General features: G+C 44.6%; 1 protein-coding gene across 6 annotated transcripts in view; it reads right to left on the reverse strand.

Moving 5' to 3' along the window:
* Positions 1 to 9,681: 9,681 nt before the first annotated feature.
* Zfyve26 (zinc finger, FYVE domain containing 26) overlaps positions 9,682 to 19,451 on the reverse strand; it is a 63,978-nt gene continuing 54,208 nt past the window's right edge. For 5 of the 6 annotated variants that reach the window (XM_017315012.2, XM_006515647.3, XM_017315011.2 and 2 more), the window contains 7 exons: positions 18,232 to 18,429; positions 17,193 to 17,392; positions 16,240 to 16,381; positions 15,658 to 15,717; positions 14,509 to 14,691; positions 13,950 to 13,994; positions 9,682 to 11,505 (listed from right to left, as the gene is read on the reverse strand). In XM_017315012.2, the coding sequence (XP_017170501.1) occupies positions 11,302 to 11,505; positions 13,950 to 13,994; positions 14,509 to 14,691; positions 15,658 to 15,717; positions 16,240 to 16,381; positions 17,193 to 17,392; positions 18,232 to 18,429 (1,032 nt within the window). In that variant the 3' untranslated portion in view covers positions 9,682 to 11,301. The remainder of the gene's footprint in view (positions 11,506 to 13,949; positions 13,995 to 14,508; positions 14,692 to 15,657; positions 15,718 to 16,239; positions 16,382 to 17,192; positions 17,393 to 18,231; positions 18,430 to 19,451) is intronic. The other variant, NM_001008550.1, reaches the window with a different exon arrangement.

Raw genomic sequence — 19,451 nt, forward strand, 5'->3', positions numbered from 1 at the left:
TTGCCTGGTGTCTTTTCTCAGGGAGACATGGGAGAGAGAAAATCAGTCTGTTAGTCCAGTGAGATATGTGTCCCTCTACTCAGCCACTCACCCGAACATCCAGAACTTTCTCACAATACTGTGTCTGGGCACAGAGTAAGCTGGCCAGGTTAGGTGTTCAGTCAGGTCTGTCTGTCTGTCTGTCTCCTTCCTCTCTCTCTCTCTCTCAACAACTTTTATTAGGTATTTTTTTCATTTACATTTCAGATGCTATCCTGAAAGTCCCCTATATATCCCCCCCCGCCCTGCTCCCCAACTCCCCCCTTCCTGGCCTTGGTGTTCCCCTGTACTAGGGCATATAAAGTTTGCAAGACCAAGGAACCTCTCTTCCCAATGATGGCCGAAGAGGCCATCTTCTGCTACATATGCAGCTAGAGACACGAGCTCTGAGGGTACTGGTTACCAGAGACACTGAAACTTATAGAGGAGAAAGTGGGGAAAAGCCTTGAAGATATGGGCACAGGGGAAATTTTCCTGACCAGAACAACAATGGCTTGTGCTGTAAGATCAAGAATCGACAAATGGGACCTCATAAAATTGCAAAGCTTCTGTAAGACAAAAGACACTGTCAATAAGACAAAAAGGCCACCCACAGATTGGGAAAGGATTTTTACCAATCCTAAATCTGATAGGGGACTAATATCTAATATATACAAAGAACTCAAGAAGCTGGACTCCAGAAATTCAAATAACCCCATTAAAAATGGTGTACAGAGCTAAACAGAGAATTCTCAACTGAGAAATACCGAATGGCTGAGAAGCACCTGAAAAAAATGTTCAATATCCTTAATTATCAGGGAAATGCAAATCAAAACAACCCTGAGATTTCACCTCACACCAGTCAGAATGGCTAAGATAAAAAATTCAGGTGACAGCAGATGCTGGCAAGGATGTGGAGAAAGGAACACTCCTCCGTTGCTGGTGGGATTGCAAGCTTGTACAACCACTCTGGAAGTCAGTCTGGCGGTTCCTCAGAAAATTGGAGTACTACCAAAAGATCCAGCAATACCTCTCCTGGGCATAGACCCAGAAGATGTTCCAACTGGTAATAAGGACACATGCTCCACTATGTTCATAGCAGCCTTATTTATAATAGTCAGAAGCTGGAAAGAACCCAGATGCCCCTCAACAGAGGAATGGATACAGAAAATGTGGTACATTTACACAATGGAGTACTACTCAGCTTTTAAAAACAATGAATTTATGAAATTCTTGGACAAATGGATGTATCTGGAGGATATCATCCTGAGTGAGGTAACCCAATCACAAAAGAACTCACATAATATGCACTCACTGATAAGTGGATATCAGCTGAGAAACTTTGAATACCCAAGATACAATCTGCAAAACACATGAAAATCAAGAAGAAGGAAGACCAAAGTATGGATACTTCAGTCAGGTCTCTTTCAATGCCAGTATTTTATTGTGAGAACTGACATAAGTATGGCTTAAACTACAGAGCCATTCAGCACCACCGTGGATTATGATCAGATAGATTTGACATATAAACACAAAAAAAGAGAGCCTCTACCAATTCATCTCCCTAAACATGGCTTTCATTAACTCTGGCTCTTCCGTCTTCTGTGTTGTGGCCCTCATGGCCTCCTTGTTGAAGGCCATCCCAAAGAGGTAGACAGATGTGCACAATGTTATGACCCTTTGGCCCAAGGATCCATCTTTATTGGTCCCAGCTCTGAGGCATCCAAAGGGCATCTGTTGATAAATGTTCTCCTTTTTCAATAAAACATAGCTTTAAAATTTTTATTAGCATATGTTGATTATTCAAAATATGGGTTTAATTATGACATTTTCACACATGTGGATGTAGTACTTTGATCATATTTCTCTCCATTATTCACACTTATCTTCTTTTCCCTGGAAATAGCCTTTAAACTCTTTTGTTATTTTTTTCTCTATTCTGTCTCTGTGTAGTGTGTGTGTGTGTGTGTGTGTGTGTGTGTGTGTGTGTGTGTGTGCGAGAGAGAGAGAGAGAGAGAGAGAGAGAGAGAGAGAGAGAGAGAGAGAGAGATGGATATTGAACTCAAGGCTTTGAGTAAGTGCACAAATGAAGTCAAGACAGAAGAAATGAGTACCTATTGTACTGTATTGAAGGCGAACCTGAATGTCCTCTATGTGTTGGCAACAGGAACAAAGACTCAGACACGTGGAAGGTGGGAATCAAGCACGCCCAGAGGCTCTCTGTGCAGCAAAGCACACTATGGGTATGGGGGTAAAGATTCACACGTGTGACTCAGTCCAGGTCTAAGAGATAAGCAGTTGAGCAGTGACACAGGGGACAGGCTTGAGGTAGGCTTCACATATATGTCAGAGGGGTTAGATAAAGGCAGAAAAAGCAAATCCATGTGGGGGCTGCAAGAAGCTAGCTACTCTGGCTCCTCCATCCAGGGTATCATGCTTATACTGAAATTACCATTGATGTGGCAAAAGCCCTGATAAGGCCTGACGGAGAGAAGAAGGCTCCTGATTATGCTGCCCTAGATGTTGCCAACAAGATTGGGATCATCTAAATTGAGTCTAGATGGCTAAATCTACATATACACATTTTTTTTCACAAGAAGAAGAAGAAGAAAAGAAGAAGAAGAAGAAGAAGAAGAAGAAGAAGAAGAAGAAGAAGAAGAAGAAGAAGAAGAAGAAGAAGAAGAAGAAGAAGAAGAAGAAGAAGAAGAAGAAGAAGAAGAAGAAAAGAAGAAGGAGAAGGAGAAGGAGAAGGAGAAGGAGAAGGAGAAGGAGAAGGAGAAGGAGAAGGAGAAGGAGAAGGAGAAGAAGAAGAAGAAGAAGAAGAAGAAGAAGAAGAAGAAGAAGAAGAAGAAGAAGAAGAAGAAGAAGAAGAAGAAGAAAAGAAGAAGGAGAAGGAGAAGGAGAAGGAGAAGGAGAAGGAGAAGGAGAAGGAGAAGGAGAAGGAGAAGGAGAAGGAGAAGAAGAAGAAGAAGAAGAAGAAGAAGAAGAAGAAGAAGAAGAAGAAGAAGAAGAAGAAGAAGAAGAAGAAGAAGAAAAGAAGAAGGAGAAGGAGAAGGAGAAGGAGAAGGAGAAGGAGAAGGAGAAGGAGAAGGAGAAGGAGAAGGAGAAGGAGAAGAAGAAGAAGAAGAAGAAGAAGAAGAAGAAGAAGAAGAAGAAGAAGAAGAAGAAGAAGAAGAAGAAGAAGAAGAAGAAGAAGAAGAAGCAGCAGCAGAAGCAGCAGCTGCATCTAGAATACAGGTAGTTCCCTCTCCATTTCAGACATATTCATCCCAAGACTCATGGTCCATGACAGGCTGGTTCCCTGGCCCTGTGACAAGGAGAAAGCAGGGCTGGCTTCTGAGAATGTAGCTAAGTTGAAGTGCTTCTCTGCTATGTCCTAGCACTATGACAGTCTGCCTCATCAAGGCCCAGAAACAGTGGAGCCTGTCAGCCATGGACTGAAACCTCTGAACCAAATTAAGTCATTCTTCCGCTGAATTTGAAATAACCAATGAAAGGCTGAGCAACCCAACCATCTCCCTGTACTTTCCCAAGCTCCTCTCCCTAGTCTTCCACCTAGTCCTCTCTTGTTCTTTACTTCTTAGCATCTACAGTGACGTTAGACTATGTATGTTAGGAGACCCTGGGCTAGCAAGAAACATGCCCAAAGTTCTTGAACAGGGGTAAAAACCCTAATCCTCAGTATAAATATACATGGAATGCTATTATTATAGCAGTTGCCATTCCAAAAAACTTATATTATTTAAAAAATTACCACATATAAATACATGGATAGAAAGATAAACTGCACAATGATAAATGTGTGTGTGTGATAAGATTTAATTTAAAAAATTATGTCTATATATAATTATATATAATTATATATACATATACACACATACATATATATATATGAAAATGTGCAATTAATTCTGATCTTCTTCTCTACACATTCTAGCACTGGGGATTAGACATAGGGCCTTACTCACTCTAGACAAGCACACTGAGTTATATTGCATCCTTAATATTTTGGTTTCAAGGCTAACCTTTAATGGCTGAGCCATATCTCCATCCTTCTGATGAACTCTTTAAGAATGGTTGTCCCTAGAAAAAGGTTGATGGGAGATAATTTTTCAATTTTTAAAAACAGGATATACTCACATCTTAATGGAAATTAAAAATGAGTAACTTCAGCAGAGCCTGCTAACAGCCACCCATTCTGGGTTGAATGTGAAATGTCCCTGTCAGACTCAGACTTGTTGCCTGGTTGGAGGTACTATTTGGGGGGAGGGTCTGGAAACTTTCAGAAGTAGAACCTTGCTGGAGGAAGTCCCTGACTGGCAACATGCCTTTCAAGGGTTCCAGTTCCTTCCTCATGGTCTGCTTCCTCTATGTAACTAGGTGAAAAATTCCCTGTTATACTTTCCACCGCCTTGTCCTGTCCAAGAGCATATGGGCAAACCACCATGCACCGAGTCCTCTGAAACCACGAGCCCCCAAATAATCTGTCTTCCATTAGGTTGTTTCCATGAGGTATTTAGTTATAACTAAGAGCAGGCTAAAATATGCCAACCAATAGTCATTTCATACACTATCCCTTTTATGACTCTAATATACCTGTTTCAGTATCATTAGCTCTGCCTATATTGTAAAATGTTTAAACACCAGGACGCATATGTAATTTCTCTGGTGTTGGCAAGTATTGTTGAAAGTTCCCCAGATGATTCCAATAGGCTACCGGGACTCTGGACAACTGGTTCAAGGCAACCATGGAGATCACATTTGCTTACCAAGCAACTGGCTATGGTAAAGGCATGCAATTATAGCCAACGGGACATAGAAAAAGTCTTGGTAGGTTCTTGAAAAGATTTCTGAATTTATTAAAAACTGAGGTGGGTGACTGATGGCATACACCTGTAATTAAATCCAGTGCTCTGGAGGTTGGGTAGGAAGATGGTAAGTTTAAGGCCAGCCTAGACTACATAGGGGGTTTTCAGTACTGTCTGACTATATAGAAAGACTCTGTCTCAAAACTGAATGAACAAATAAGTACACACATAGACTGTAAGTGTAAAAAGTGAGGCATAGGCAGAATTTTGGCTTGTTTTTTTGTTTGTTTGTTTTTGTTTTTGTTTTTTGTTTTGTTGTTGTTGCATGCTGTTTTTGGCTGAATGAGATTCCTGAATCAGCTGTAAGCATTCTATGTCCATGAGTAGAGCTGACCCAACAAGCTGACATGCTGAGGTTAGTAGTGGACAAGATGGGAAGAACTGGGTTGCTGACCCAGTAGGGAGTCACAGAATTAATCAAGACTTGAGCTGCCCTCCTTAAGACTTCCTGTTACATCATAATAAGTTGCTGTCACCATTTAAGTTTGGGTCTTGATATAGTGGCATTATGCTGTACTATCTTGTTGCATTATGATGCATTAAATGTTACACTATCATTGCTAATATTTAATCATTTTTATTTTACTGCCAGTCTCTGTTTTTTGTTTGTTTCTGTTATTTTTGTTTTTGTTTTTGTTGTTGTTTTTAGAGAGGGTCTCAGTATGCACCGCAGCCTGGCTTGGAGCTTGCTACATGGTCCTGGCTTGAATTTGCTTGGTCATTTTGAATTTGCATGGTAATCTCAGGTCTTTCTGAGATTACCAGTGTTTGTTACCACACCTGGCTTCCTTGCCTACTTTCGTCACTTTTAACTTCTTCACCTTCCAAATTAATTTTGACGTCTACTTCACTGTATTTTTCTTTGCCCCCTGGTCCTGTCATTATCAGATATATAAAAAGAATTTTTTTTTATTCTAGCTAGCTCACTATAAAAGACACAAAAACCTGGAATTAAAAAAAAAATAAGCTATAAGCCTAGATTGGGCAGGTTCTGAGTTATTCTAACTTATATCCCAACCATATGCCCCTCGTTACTTGCTGTTTGAGTCTCTCCCAGGCTGTTTCTGTTCCATCAGCCTGTCCTCAGGGTGCACTTCTCCTGGCCATGTGCTCATGATCCATTTCCTCTGATGGCAACCTCTTGCTCTCTCTGTCTCTCCCCTCCCCTATCCCCATCGTGGTCTTTCTTGAGGCTTCTCACTGGATTCTCAGGTTCCATCTTTCTCTATGTACTGCCCAACCACAGTCTCTAGCCTTTTATTAACTAATAGCTTTAACATGGGGAGTAAGGTTTACATAAGGAAAATGAGAATCCACTCATCTGGAGGCAACCAGATTTTGGTGTTCAGAACTGAAATTGAGACTCTTATTTGCCTTTGTAAACCTCTATAGGAGTTTATCCAAATTTTACCCAACGTGTTCAGCCTGTTTTCTCTATGATCTCCATTAGCTAAAACAATCAGTCAAAGAGACATAGAACACAAGGAACAGCTTATTCTCACAGAAGAAGAGTAGCTGGTACAAGAAACGGTGCTAAGTTCCCATGGCTTACTCCAGTAAAAATCTAGTTCTTGCTCATGTCACAACCTAGAGAAGAGATAGGGTGGCTTGTGTCAACTATTAAAAGATCAATGGTGAGACTAGAAAGATGGCTCAGCAGTTAAGAGCCCTTGCTCTTTCTGCAGAGGACCTGGGTTCAGGTCCCAGCACACACATGGCTGCTTCCAACAGTCTGTAACTTCAGTTCCAGGGCATCTGATGCCCTCTTCTGGCCTCGATGGGCACCATGCATGCATGTGATGCACAGACATCCATGCAGGCAAAACACCCATACACGTAAATATAAAAAAAAATCTGAAAAAAATAATGTCATTGGCTCCATTGCTCCTCAAGTCCTTAAGTTCTCCACCTGGTGTTCTGAGTGGAGCAGAAAAATGAGCAAGACCAGGGGAACCAGTTGTTATAGACATGTCTGATTTATAAAATGTCATGTTTTATAAAATGGATTTGTCTTGCTTTCTTCCCAGCACCTTTTTGGTTTTGATTTAAACATGTTTCATTCTGTCCATTTTCTTATGAAGAATTTTTTTCCATTCTCAGGAAATTATTTCTATATTTGGTGCTTTGGTAAATGTACTATTCATACTTACATATAGTCAATTTCACCAAGACAAAGAATCCAGTAGAGGTGTTACTAAGGATGGGGGAGTTTTTGTGAGTCATAGACCATGCTGGGAGTGGGGGGGGGGGCTTTTCAGTGATGCAGTTGATGGAGACTTTACCCATGTTCCTGTGAGTAGCCCCAGTAAACTCACTGGTTAACCAAGCTACACTGGAGAGGATTTATTTCTTTGTTCTGTCATTGGTACCCTATGCCAGGTGAATATACGTCTGTCTACATCTCCCCAAGAAAAAAAACATAAGAGAGAGGGTAAGACCAAGAAGAGGCTATTTCTACCAGGGTAATGTAACTATTCATATATGCTTGCCTGGGTGTTAAGAGCTTATTTGCTTGGGATCTACTCTGCTTAAGCCTCTGCCAAAGGCCTCTGGCAACCTAGCCTGTGTCAGGTTTCTAAACACATTGCTCATCTGTCTTACATTCAGATGGAATGTTCCTGTGTTCTTTGTTGTGACATGTCTTTGTGTCATGTCCACACCAGATGTTTTCAGGTCTCCTTTTTTTTTTTTTTTTTCTGAGACAGGGTTTCTCTGTGTAGCCCTGGCTGTCCTGGAACTCACTCTGTAGACCAGGCTGGCCTCGAACTCAGAAATCTGCCTGCCTCTGCCTCCGGAGTGCTGGGATTAAAGGCGTGCACCACCACGCCCGGCTTTCAGGTCTCCTTTCATTATTATCATTTGCTTGCTGTGTTTATTTTTTGTTGTCTTGTTGTTCTTGTTTTAGTTTTGATTGAGAAATAGGATGAGCTCGAATTTCTGGGGAGAACAGCTGCCATGTGAGCGAATGCTCTCAGGTCAGGTATCCTTCTGTAAGCATACGACCCCAAGAGAAAGACAGGCAAACAGTTTTTTTTTTTTTTTTTCCTAAGCTTGAGTTATGCTCTTCTCAAATACCATACAGGTGGTTCTTCAAAAAAAAAAAAATTCACAAATCAATTGATAGTAAAAATATAGTTGGCTAATTTTTTTTTTTTGTCATGCTAGGAATCACAAAGTTTAAAAAAAAATGGCAACTCACCTTAAAAAAGGTTTCAGTGTGCCATCTGACTCCCATCACCTGAGCAAAAAACTATGAAATTGAGACCCTATTTCAAGAACAAAATATTCCATAAAGCTTGTAGATAAAAACAAACGTGTTTTATTATATATATATGGGTATTTTGCCTGTATATATATGTCTATGTACCATCGGTATGCCTGAGGCCCTTGATGGAGAGAAGAGGGGACCATATTCCCTTGATGGTTTTGAGTCTCTATGTAGATGCTGGAATTGAACCTGGGTTCTCTGGAAAAGCAGCCAATGCTCTTAACCCATGAGCCATCTCTACAGTCCCAACGGGAGCTGAGCAGGAACACTCATTGCTCTCTTGTCTTCTTGAGACAGGGTCTCATTATGTAGCCATGGCTGGCCTGGAACTCATATTGTTCTGCCTCTGTCTCCTGAATGCTGGGATCAAGGGTGTGTGTCACCACGTCCAGCCTCCTTTTAAGGTTTTAAAATTTATTAATATCATGTATTTAGCATGTATTTGTGCATGCATATACAGACACGTTTATGACATGGTGTGTATTCTGGAGGTCAGAGGCCTGGAAGAGTCAGTCCTTTCTTTCTACCTTCATCTGGGTGCCAGGGATCAAACTCAGTTTGTCAGGCCTGTGTGTTGAGTGCTTTACCCGCTGAGACATCTCCTTGGTCCACTAACAGTTTTTAATACATAGGGAATTAGAGGAAATCTTAAGTGAGTGAATGGTCACTCCAGGAATTGTTTAAGAGGAAATTAGCCATTTGAACTTTTTTTTTGTTTTTTTGAGACAGGGTTTCTCTGTATAGCCCTGGCTGTCCTGGAACTCACTCTGTAGACCAGGCTGGCCTCGAACTCAGAAATCCTCCTGCCTCTGCCTCCCGAGTGCTGGGATTAAAGGCGTGCACTACCACTGCCTGGCCCACTTGAACTTTCTTTCCCACTCATCTTTTTTTCCCCACAGAACACACAAAAGACGGGAGTCTGGAAACAGGGAGTGTGGAGGCAAGAGGATCAGGAGTTAAAGATCACTTTTAGCTACACAGCAAGTTCAACGTCAGCCTGTGCTATATGAGATCTTGTCCCAAAACAAATAGAAGTCAGGGAATGGAGACTCGGTTCAGCAGTTAAGAGCATTTGTTCTTAGGCAGGACTTGAATTCAGTTCCCAGAAACCCTATTAGGAAGCTCGCAACTACTTGTAACTTCAGTCCCAGGGGATTGGATACCCTCTTCTGGCCTCCACAGGTGCCAGGCATGCATGTGATACACACAACACACACACAACACACAACACACACACACACACACACACACACACACACACACACACACACACACACACGAGTGCGCGCACGCAGGTACTCATGAAAAAATTTAAAACGTGTGTTTATATAAATAAAGCCATGGGGCTGGAGAGATGGCTTGGAGGCTAAGAGCACTGTCTGCTCTTCCAGCAACCACATGGGAGCTCATAACTGTCTGTATTCCAGTTCCAGGAGACCTGACACCCACAGAGACATACATGCAGGCAAAACACCAATGCACATAACAGTAAATAATAAAATTTAAAAAGCTGATGAAGCTAAGACGTAGGTGGGATAGGCAGTTTATTGTGGCTTGGTTGTAGGAGGACAAACAACCCCTCAACATGTACAACTGCTTTGATATTATTGTTGCTTTTCAGGAGACCACAGTATAATGTCTTAGGTCTGCAGTCTTTTCTCTGTTAACCTGGTCAATGGTCCACCTATTTTACAATTCAAGTTAGAAGATAGTCAGGGAAATCTGGTAATGACATCCTAAATCGAGGGCTGCAAGACTTCCAACCCAGTTGTGTAAAGTGCTTATGTTCAGTGCAAACATACACAGCCTTGAGTGTAAGCAGACCTCAGGCAATGGGGGTTCCTGTGAGCTGTGGTGTGTTCTATGCGTCAGGAAGGAAAGGCACTGTCAGACCTCAGCCTTAAGTGAGCTAGGTTTCTGCTTCAGCCTTTCTTCTCTATTAGGACCAAAGCCTGGAATCTGACAGATGTCCATTAACAGCTGTTAATTAAGAAAATCTTGGTTCAGAAGAAACGAAGAGGGTTTCTAAGCACCAGAGACACTGACTTCAGTTTCCAGTTCCTGTTGCCTTGGCAGCAAAGGGGAGACAATAGGCTGAGCTCTGGCTGGTGGGAGACTTGGGGCCACAGGCCTTTCTTTAGGGCTCTCATTTGCAAATCAGTCACTAAAATGCAGACCCTCTCTCTCAGCACCAGCTCACCTTAGGTATCCACCCTGTGTCCCTGAGGAGACCAGACAGGGAGCACGAGAGATGGAGAAATGGTTTCTTAACTAATTCAAGAGGTACAAACGGGAATGGAATGCAAACAGGTAGAGACTAGCATTCACTCAGTCCCAATGATCCTGGCTACCATTTCTCTCCCCAGCCTCTGAAAGAAAAAGCCATGTGTCCTTACACATCAATCCTGCAGCAGGGATACTGGCAAGAGCCAGCTTTGTGCTCAGAGAGGTCTGCCTTTTCCTTCCTTCTGAATGAATGTGAAGGGGCCTGGCCTCACCTTCCCAGATCTGACTTTATACCACTGCCAGAGCTTTCAGATGTCTGCACTTGAAAACCTTGTGCTTGCGAGAGGTGTGACGGGGAAGGCTGCCATCTTCCACAGCCATGCTTCTAACATTCTCTCTGAATTTTGGGCAGAAGCAACCTTTTTGGCATTGCTCTGTAATTCTGTTGACCCCTCCTGTTAGGAGGACCATGTATGTCTGCATAGAGGGGAAACTGTGCACGAACAGGCCGACCTAGGACAAGAACCAAACATACCGAAGGTCTTCAGACCAGCACAAAGCAGGAAGTAAAGCGCCTCTCTTCAATGGAGGAGTCTCATTTGTTCAGAAAATGCTTGGGCGTAAACACAAGTGCACAGGAGCATGCACACGGATGTGCACACATGCGCACGCACAGTCACTCTGAGGTAGAAAGAAGTGGCTATCTCCAGACAAACACAGAGTCTACAATTTTACATGGCACTTGTGTGAAAGGACCTATTCCTGCCCACTCAGGCAAGAACGGTCCAACTTGCTCACTCCGACCTGGGTCAGGCGCATAAAGTCCCACTCCACAGGAAGACGGAGAGGGAGGGCATTGTGTGGTATTGTGCCTGTCGCCATAGTTCCCAGGCTATGGTTTCCAGGTTCTGCAGCCCAGGGTCACTTCCTGGAGCCTGAGCCATGGGCACCTCGAGAGTGGCTTGTCAGAAGCCACTGAGCACAGATGTCCTGCACTACAGAATCCCCACTGCTTTTGGCAGCCTGCTGCACCTGCTGGACGAGGGCGGCGGCCTGCGAGTGTTCTTGCTTCACAGCAATCAGGTAGGCAGAACGTAGCTTGCAACATGTCAGATAGGCCCGAACCTAGGGATTGGGGATGAGACATTTGGAAAGAAGTGACTGCCAAGGGAAATCAGCGAGCACAGAGAGTATCAGAAAGCACAGGCAGACGAATGGTATTCTCGCTCACCTATTATTCTTTCACAACAACCTCAAGTGTTCTAGGCACCAGGCTAGTGCATGGTTCTGTGTTCGAAGGTAAAGAGCCATCACAGGTAAAGTAAGATTTAGAAAGTAAGGTAGGCAGAATCTGGCCTCTGTCTATTCTCCCAACTTCTTTTTAGAATCAGAACCAGTACTGCCAGTATCCACGGGCTGTGATTTTATAGTTATTTGGAGCTTAGGTGATATCCTTGACTAGAATCCAAGGTTTGAGAGCAGGAACAGTGTTTGCCTTTCCTGCCCCTTGTATTCTTGGTGTGGAGCTGGCAGTCAGTGTTCAGTTAATGAGCCTTACATGGGCGACTGGATGTATGTGTAAAGATCACACCTTCCTTTTTGTGAAGGGTTTACAGATTCCCGTTCTCTAGTTGTCTATTGTCGGAATCCTGAATTAAAACCAAAACCCAAACCAAAAAGCCTCTGGGTGGGTGGTACTGGGGATTAAACCTGGGCTCCGTGCACGCAGGGCGAGCACTCTACCATTGAGCTGTATCACATCACTAAATCTGAATTTAAAGCCTGTTGTCAGATAACATGGGGAGAAAAATGGATACCCACAGTTAGAGGTTTGCTTAAGATCTCACCCAAGTGAGACTTGTATGGGCTACTTTTGTTTGGCTCTGTGGCAGCTCAGTGTGGGGGACACTGACACCTCCTGGTTAGCCATCACTCTGGGCAGAGCAGTAGCCAGGCCTCCACAAGCTGTGGCTGAGCCCCCACTAGCAGCTGACTTTTTGCTGTAACAGTTATTTCTGACACAAAGACTTTTTAAATTTATTTACTTATTTTTGCTCTATGTAAAAAGCATTCTCTTTTTTGGGGGGGGGTGAGTTTTACTCACCAAGGTCTCTTTAGCTTGATTACACATAGTGTCCCACTACAGAAAACATCTGATGTACTGTGAACTCACTGAAGCAACTGGACATATATGCTACCCTAGGGAGTGAGCCCTCATCTAAGCGTCTAGCTCCAGTTAATCCTACCTGTATGAAATGCCACAAGTTGACAGACAGAATTCAAGAGGGGAATGTTATTGCTAGAATAGAACGATGATGATGGTGATTAATGGATCACCCAGTTTTTGGTAAGACCTGTGACCCGAGGTCCTGAAAGCCCCTTAGAATAGCTGCTGAGGAAAACAATTGAACAGTAGCAACAACTGTCTTAGCTTGACTCTTGGGTTCTCATTCAGACTCTACAAAAGTAACGGTCATTTTAGAAAGTGAGAATCCCAACCTTCCTCGGGACCTAATTAGGATGTTGCACAAGCAGTGAGGAAATGTTTAGAACAAGTTCTCCTTAAGACCAAGACTGAAAAAGATGGCCGGCAGGTTCTGCCTGGGGATTGGGGACACCGCAGTGGGAGTGGTCCTGTGTTGTGTAAGACGCCATTGCCTGACACGAGGTATTTCATCATGAGGGACTTAGCTGCTGGGGAATTTGTCTCCTGATGGCCAGGCTTTACTTCTGTGGGGCTCTCTTGGCCTGGAGGCCTTCCTGATGACAGTAGGACGATTGATCCCCATGACCAGCCACAACCAGTGACACTTTGACCCTGGCTGGCACTCAGCACAGAGGCAATGTAAGACAAAAGGTTCAGTCATGTCTGAAACAGGGAAGAGTTCGTGGGCCCCAGAGGAGCGCTGTCCTCCAGAGGGCTGAGTGGATGCTTCGGTTTGAATGTGAACTACCCCTCATATGTTGGAACAATTGGTCTGCAGCTGGTGGCAGTGTTTTGGAAGGTGGCACATTTGCGGGAAGAAGTGGTCACTTGGGGTGGGCACTAAGGTTTTAGGACATGTTCTCTTGGTGCAGAGTCACCAGCCAGCCACCTCCTTCTGTCACTGTGCCTGCCTTTCCTTTCCCACTATGATGGAATGTGTCCCTCACTGTAAGTCAGAATACATCTTTCCTTCCTTAAATTGCTTCTTGTCAAGTATTCTGTCATAGTAATGGGGACAGTAGCTGATACAGTGGGACTTTCCTTACAAACCCTTTTGCCCCCCAGAATAAGGAAATCCCTGCCTACCCTAGCAACCTCAGACCTGAAGATGGAAATCTATCTGGTGAGAGACCTCAGAGTAACATGGAGGGTTAAACAGTCTTCAGGGAGAAAGAATCGGGTAGGCAAAGGTTTGGGCAGTCAATGTGCATCTGGCCCTGCCTATTTATTCCCTCTGGGGCTTTAAAGCCGCTGTCTACGCCCTGGATAACAAAGAAAATTGAGCTACAAAACTGCATGGCGCTACCATGAGGGCGAGGGCAGCACTCAGCGGTATGAGCAGGGCTAGGGCATGACTGCTCACCTTGTTGTCATCGCTGTGGATGGCCTGGATCAGTCCCTCCAGCTCCTGCGTACAACAGAGACATGGCAGCCATGAGAGGGAGCAGAACCTCAATCCACTCTGAGCCCAGCTATTGTGACTCTGGGAGGGGGGGACACCTGCTTGCTTCTTATCTCTAGTTCAGTTCCCATTACAAGAATAACAAATGAGCGCTAATGACACCACTATGCTTGCATTGGACCAGAAGGGATAGCGCCTAAGGGGCCTGTGCCGGTGCTCACACGTGGATGAGCCTCTGTTTATCCCACAGGCATGTTCTGCAGTCAGTATGCTACAAGGGCCCACTCTGATCTTTGTCTCCTCAGAACACAGACATTTCCAGAGGGACATCTTCTGGATACAGAAGTCACAGTCATGAACTACACAGGGAGAGGGTTGTAAGAGGGAGGCCATGGTTGCAGAGTCAGAAAGAGAAATGGATCTTGCAGTGAAGAGGAGGAGGAAGAAGAAGAGGAGGAGGAGGAGGGTGCAGATGGAATGATATGGAAGCAGAGGACCCAAGAGACCCAGGAGTGAGCACCTGAGGCGGGATTCTCTTGAAGGCTTCCAGGCAGTTGAGGAGGATGGTGTCACCGTCGCTTTTGGCTGCCATGCCTGACTCACTAACACACTTGAGCAGCTGTCTGATCTCACCATATTTTTCCCTCTCAACCAACTGCCTGGCAGCTCTGCAGTAGGTCGCAGCAGCGTCCAGCTGGAAGTCCTAGGACAGAGTGTAGGATGATGGATTTAGGTCAGCAGGGGATGTCCACTGTGGGAAGTGACAGACTTAGGACAGAAGGGGATGCCCACCATGGGAAGCAATGGACTTAGGTCAGCAGGAGACACCCACCATGGGAAGCGATGGACTTAGGTCAGCAGGGGACACCCATCGTAGGAAGTGACGGACTTAGGAGATTTGGGGAAATGCCCACCATGGGAAGCAATTGCAGTTGCAACAGGACCACAAAGATACAGGAAAGCAGGAAAGGTTCTCTTTGGAGTCAGGCAAGCATTTAAGAAGTGATTACAAAGACGGCCTCCTCAGTGTCCTATGAGCTTCCAGTTCTTTGCTTTTTCTTTTCTTCAGGACAGGGTCAGGCTGGTCTTGAACATGTGACTTAATTGCCTCTATTTACCAAACACTGATATTCCGGGGTGTGCCACCATGCCTGGCTCCATGGACTTGCAAAAGACATTCTACTTAATCCCTATGACAAATTCTCTCTCCCCTGACTTTCCTTTCTCTGGGAAATAGTGATTGTCTGTTAAGAGCTGCCTAAGTGTTGAAACAGATTATCAAAAGACTCACTTGCTGAAACTTGCCAGAAAAATACACTAAACCTAGTCGAGGTTAGCCCTTATGCCACAGGCCTAAGGAGAGATGCTCTGGCTTCTCCTTCCAGATGTGTTCTCCTGGGAAGATGAGTGAGAGTTCTGCTTTAAACCAGTTCTGGGGAGCTGTCTTACATGGGCTCTTTGATACCTTTTGAAAGGCTAAGGTTGGCTTGTGGCTAAGTGATATAGAGCCTGGCATTTGACCCAGTTCTGTATCACTTCTGATATCACCCCTAATGTACCTGCAAATCTGCTCTTCTTGGGATAACAATTTTTTTTTTTTAAAGAGTGGCATTTCATAGAAATGTCAGGCATGGGTTCCCTTGGCATACTCTTGAATGATGTATCATACCTGCAGAACACGGAATGCAATTCCAAAACCATCTTCCACATTTTTCCCTCCCAGCATAACCTGGATGGAGAGGGACATATGCTTAAAGAAATCATAATTATTCAAATAGCTTCTCAATAGAAAAAAACAAAACAAACCAGCCAACCAAACAAACAAAAAAACAAGGGTCCCTATCATCATCATCATTATCACCACCACCACCACCACCACCACCATTATCATCATCGTGTTTTTGTGGAGACCGGGTTTTCCTCCACAGTCCTAGCTGGGTTAGAACTCACTATGCAGATCATGCTGGCCTTGAACTTGCAGTGATTCTCCTACCTCTGCCTCCCTAGTGCTGGGATCACAGATGAGCCCCCACACCCAATGCCTTTATTTAATTATTAAATATATGTTGAGACTTACTAAGCATCCAAGTACCAGAAATACAAGTGATCAAATTGGACTCTACCTCCAGCCCAAGGCTCACATTCCAGCATGGAGGATGCCATCAAGGAAACAACTGAGATAACCAGATAATTTCAACTGGGCTAACTAAGCATTCTGAAAGATGTGAGCAGTCTTCTAGAGGCGACGTACCTTGCAGGCAACTTCCATTTTCATGTGGTTGTTTCCAAAGAGTGTTGGCAGGGGCAGGGTGGTGACCTGAGAGGTCCCAGCGCTTTCACAGCGATGTAAGAATCTGGTCACTTCCATCTGCAGCTGCAGCGTATTCATGTGCCTATGGGGACAGGGCAGGCAGGGTCCAGCCTCCTGAGGCTCTCAGGAGAGGGGTGTCTGCGGCTGGGTGACTGGTTCATCACAGCAATGGAAAGACCAAAGAAGTGACAGGCAGTCAAGGGGCTTGAGATACCCTCCAAACAGCTACGGTTCGGCAAAAGAGAAGGACCTGGGTTCACTCACAGACACACGGGAGTTAGGGTGCACCTCGGAGCTGGATAAAGTCCCAGCACTGGGTCAACAAATGTGTACTGAGTACCTCTGTGGCAGGTACAGAGTGAGGATGCAGGCTTAAGCCCTGACCTCACAGATCATACTAGAGGAGGAACGGACAGGAAGCAGACAGAAGAGCCTTAGTGACTGAGTCTAAAAAGACAACAAGTTAGAGGTGGAAAACTGCTTCTCGGCTTTTTTTTTTTTTTTTGAGACTATATCTAGCTACGCTACTTAGGCTCACCTCAAAGTCACAATCCTTTTGCTTCAGCATGGACTACAAAGCCTGGCTAAGCATTTTCTTCATATAGTATGTTCTAAATAGAGGGGCTGACAAGCACAAAAAAAGAAAGCACATAGGCTGAGGATCCTGGAGGCCAGGTTGGCCAGTGGCTGATGTGTGCCAAGGGAGAGAAGAGGAGCAGAGACATTGCACGGGACCTTTTTTGTTCATTGTACAGAATGTGGGGCTCAGCCTGCCTGTAGCATGTGATCTTAATTCCTCTCCTACAAGCACCTCAGTTTACAGGTTGTAGCAGACACTGCCATCCAGCCCCAGCTCCCCGCCTACACTGGCCATCTGTGGAGTATTGCGATACCTGGACACATCAGCCGCAGTCATCTTCTTCCGGAAGAAGGTGGCTTTCTTCCTTCCGGAGCTGCGGGACGTTTCTTGGAGGTAGATCTTCAGGTGGTCCTTGGCCTTAAGCAACCATGACAGCTTCTCTCCCAGCTCTGTGTATGACTTTGCTTTGTGACTGAAGAACCGAATACAGGTCATGGCAGCCCGGACTTGATCCTAGGAGTGAAAAGATGTTTGGTTTAGGAGCGATCAGAGATGTTGGGGGTTGTTTGTCATGAGAAGTCACAGCAGGCCTTCATGTTCTGGCCCAGTGATCTCCATTTCAGATCCTCCCTTCTTCCCTGTCACCAGCTGAGTTGGCAGTTTACATTGGTAATTACGTGGTCCCAGAGACCCTTGGGTTGGATGTTATTTTATCCTGGAGAGATCTAAAGAAGATCCTTCCAATTCTCCACTGAGAAGGGATTCGGTCTTAATTTGGCAACAGATGATATAATTTCTGAGACATTACAGTACTGAGAAACCTCAGACAGTTAGGGGAAACTTGGCCTTTCTACTTGTATATGTTTTCTTTTAAAGATCCCAGCTTTCTGGAACATCATTCCTTATGGATTTTATATCTTTTTTTTTTTTTTGACCTTTATAGTCCTTGAATTTTATTTTTAAATGAGTTTTATTTTATTTTATGTGTGTATTCTGCCTGCACGTATGTCTGTGTACCACATGTGTGCCTGGTGCCCACGGAGGTCAGATGGTTATGAGCCACCATGTGGGTGCTGAGAATTGAACCTGGATACTGTGGAAGAGCAGGCAGTTCTCTTTACTGCTGATCCATCTGTCCAGCCCCCCATTTTTTGAATTCTGAAGAATGTTATGGACAAGACTAAAGTTTGGCTCTAAATGTAGGATAAAAGTCTAAATATTTAACAATGTTAGAGAGCCCAGTGGATTTGCTTTAGGGTCAAATGACTGCCCTGTTCCCTCATCTTGCACAGCTTCTCCTGCATGACAGAGCACCAGGGACAGGAGAGGCAGGGAGGCTGGGGTGTCATCACCTTCATAAACTGCTGCAGCTCGTACAGGATGTGGTAGTAGCTGTTCTTCTGCAGATGTTGGCAGGCGGCGATCAGGTGGGCTCCCCAGCTCTCCAAGGTCGGATCGATGGATTCCAGCAAGTTCTCCAAAGTGTGTAGCTTCCCGCTTTTATAGCTCGGCTGGAAAATGCCTTCTATGAAGACTTCTGGAGGACTTTCCTGGAAACAGCAGGATACGGTAGGAAGTCAGCAGTGGGAGAGCTGGTTCTGGCAGGCTCTAGGATTTGCTTTGAGCTTTGGTCTTCCCTGAACACTACCTCGCATCCTTTGTGTCACAGGTTCCTCTGAGAACACACTCGATAGATGCTCCACTCGGCCCTTCCTTGACGGCTCTCTACACCCATGGGCTCTTCTTCCTCTCCCAGGGTTTTACCTCAGATCCCTCTAACATTACTTCTGCCCCCCAAATGCTATCAGGAACTGCAGCTAGCTAACAAGGAGCTCCACACTGCTAATTCTGTCAGAATCGGTTCTTGGTGCTGTGGGGACAACCAAAGCACCTCTCACATGCTAGAAGACTGGTTTGTCATTCCCAATGGGATCAGTGGCTTCTGACAGATGGTGACTTCCTTCTTCTTGAAAACCTTTAAGCTTCATATTTTCACTTTTAATTGAGGAAAAAATTCTTTATTTTGCTTCTAGGATGCTAGGAACCATCCGCTCAAGGTTTTCTGTCAACGTCTCTGACCACTGAGTTCTTTAGGCTGGTTCCTCTCATCCCTGTAGGACTCCTCTTCTATCTCTACTTCCCTAGTGATTTTATCCAGTCCCATGGCTTTCCACGCTGTGTGCTGATGATAGTCACACCTCTATCTCCAGCCTGATCACCCTCTGGGACCTCCAAATCTGCGTCTCGCATGGAACCCAGCTACCTTCTAACATGTCTTCCTACAAGCTCCACCCAGACACAATTCTCCTCTTTCCCAGACACAATTCCGTTCTTCCAGTAGCAAGAACGGTTCCTTCAGGTCAAAAGCCTCAGGACCATTTTTCTTCTCACACTCTGATATAGATTTTCTTTTTAGCAAGTTCTACCATTGAGACACACTCAAGCAAAGACCCCCCCCCCCCAATCAGCTAACCTGGATTACTGAAGTAGCTTTCTCTGTGACCTTCCACCGCCCACTCCCATCTCTTCCATATAAAGTCAACAAATCAATCTTGTTGACACATGAGTCAGA

The sequence above is a fragment of the Mus musculus genome, chromosome 12 (genome assembly GCF_000001635.26).
Source record: "Mus musculus strain C57BL/6J chromosome 12, GRCm38.p6 C57BL/6J".
Lineage (NCBI taxonomy): Eukaryota > Metazoa > Chordata > Mammalia > Rodentia > Muridae > Mus > Mus musculus.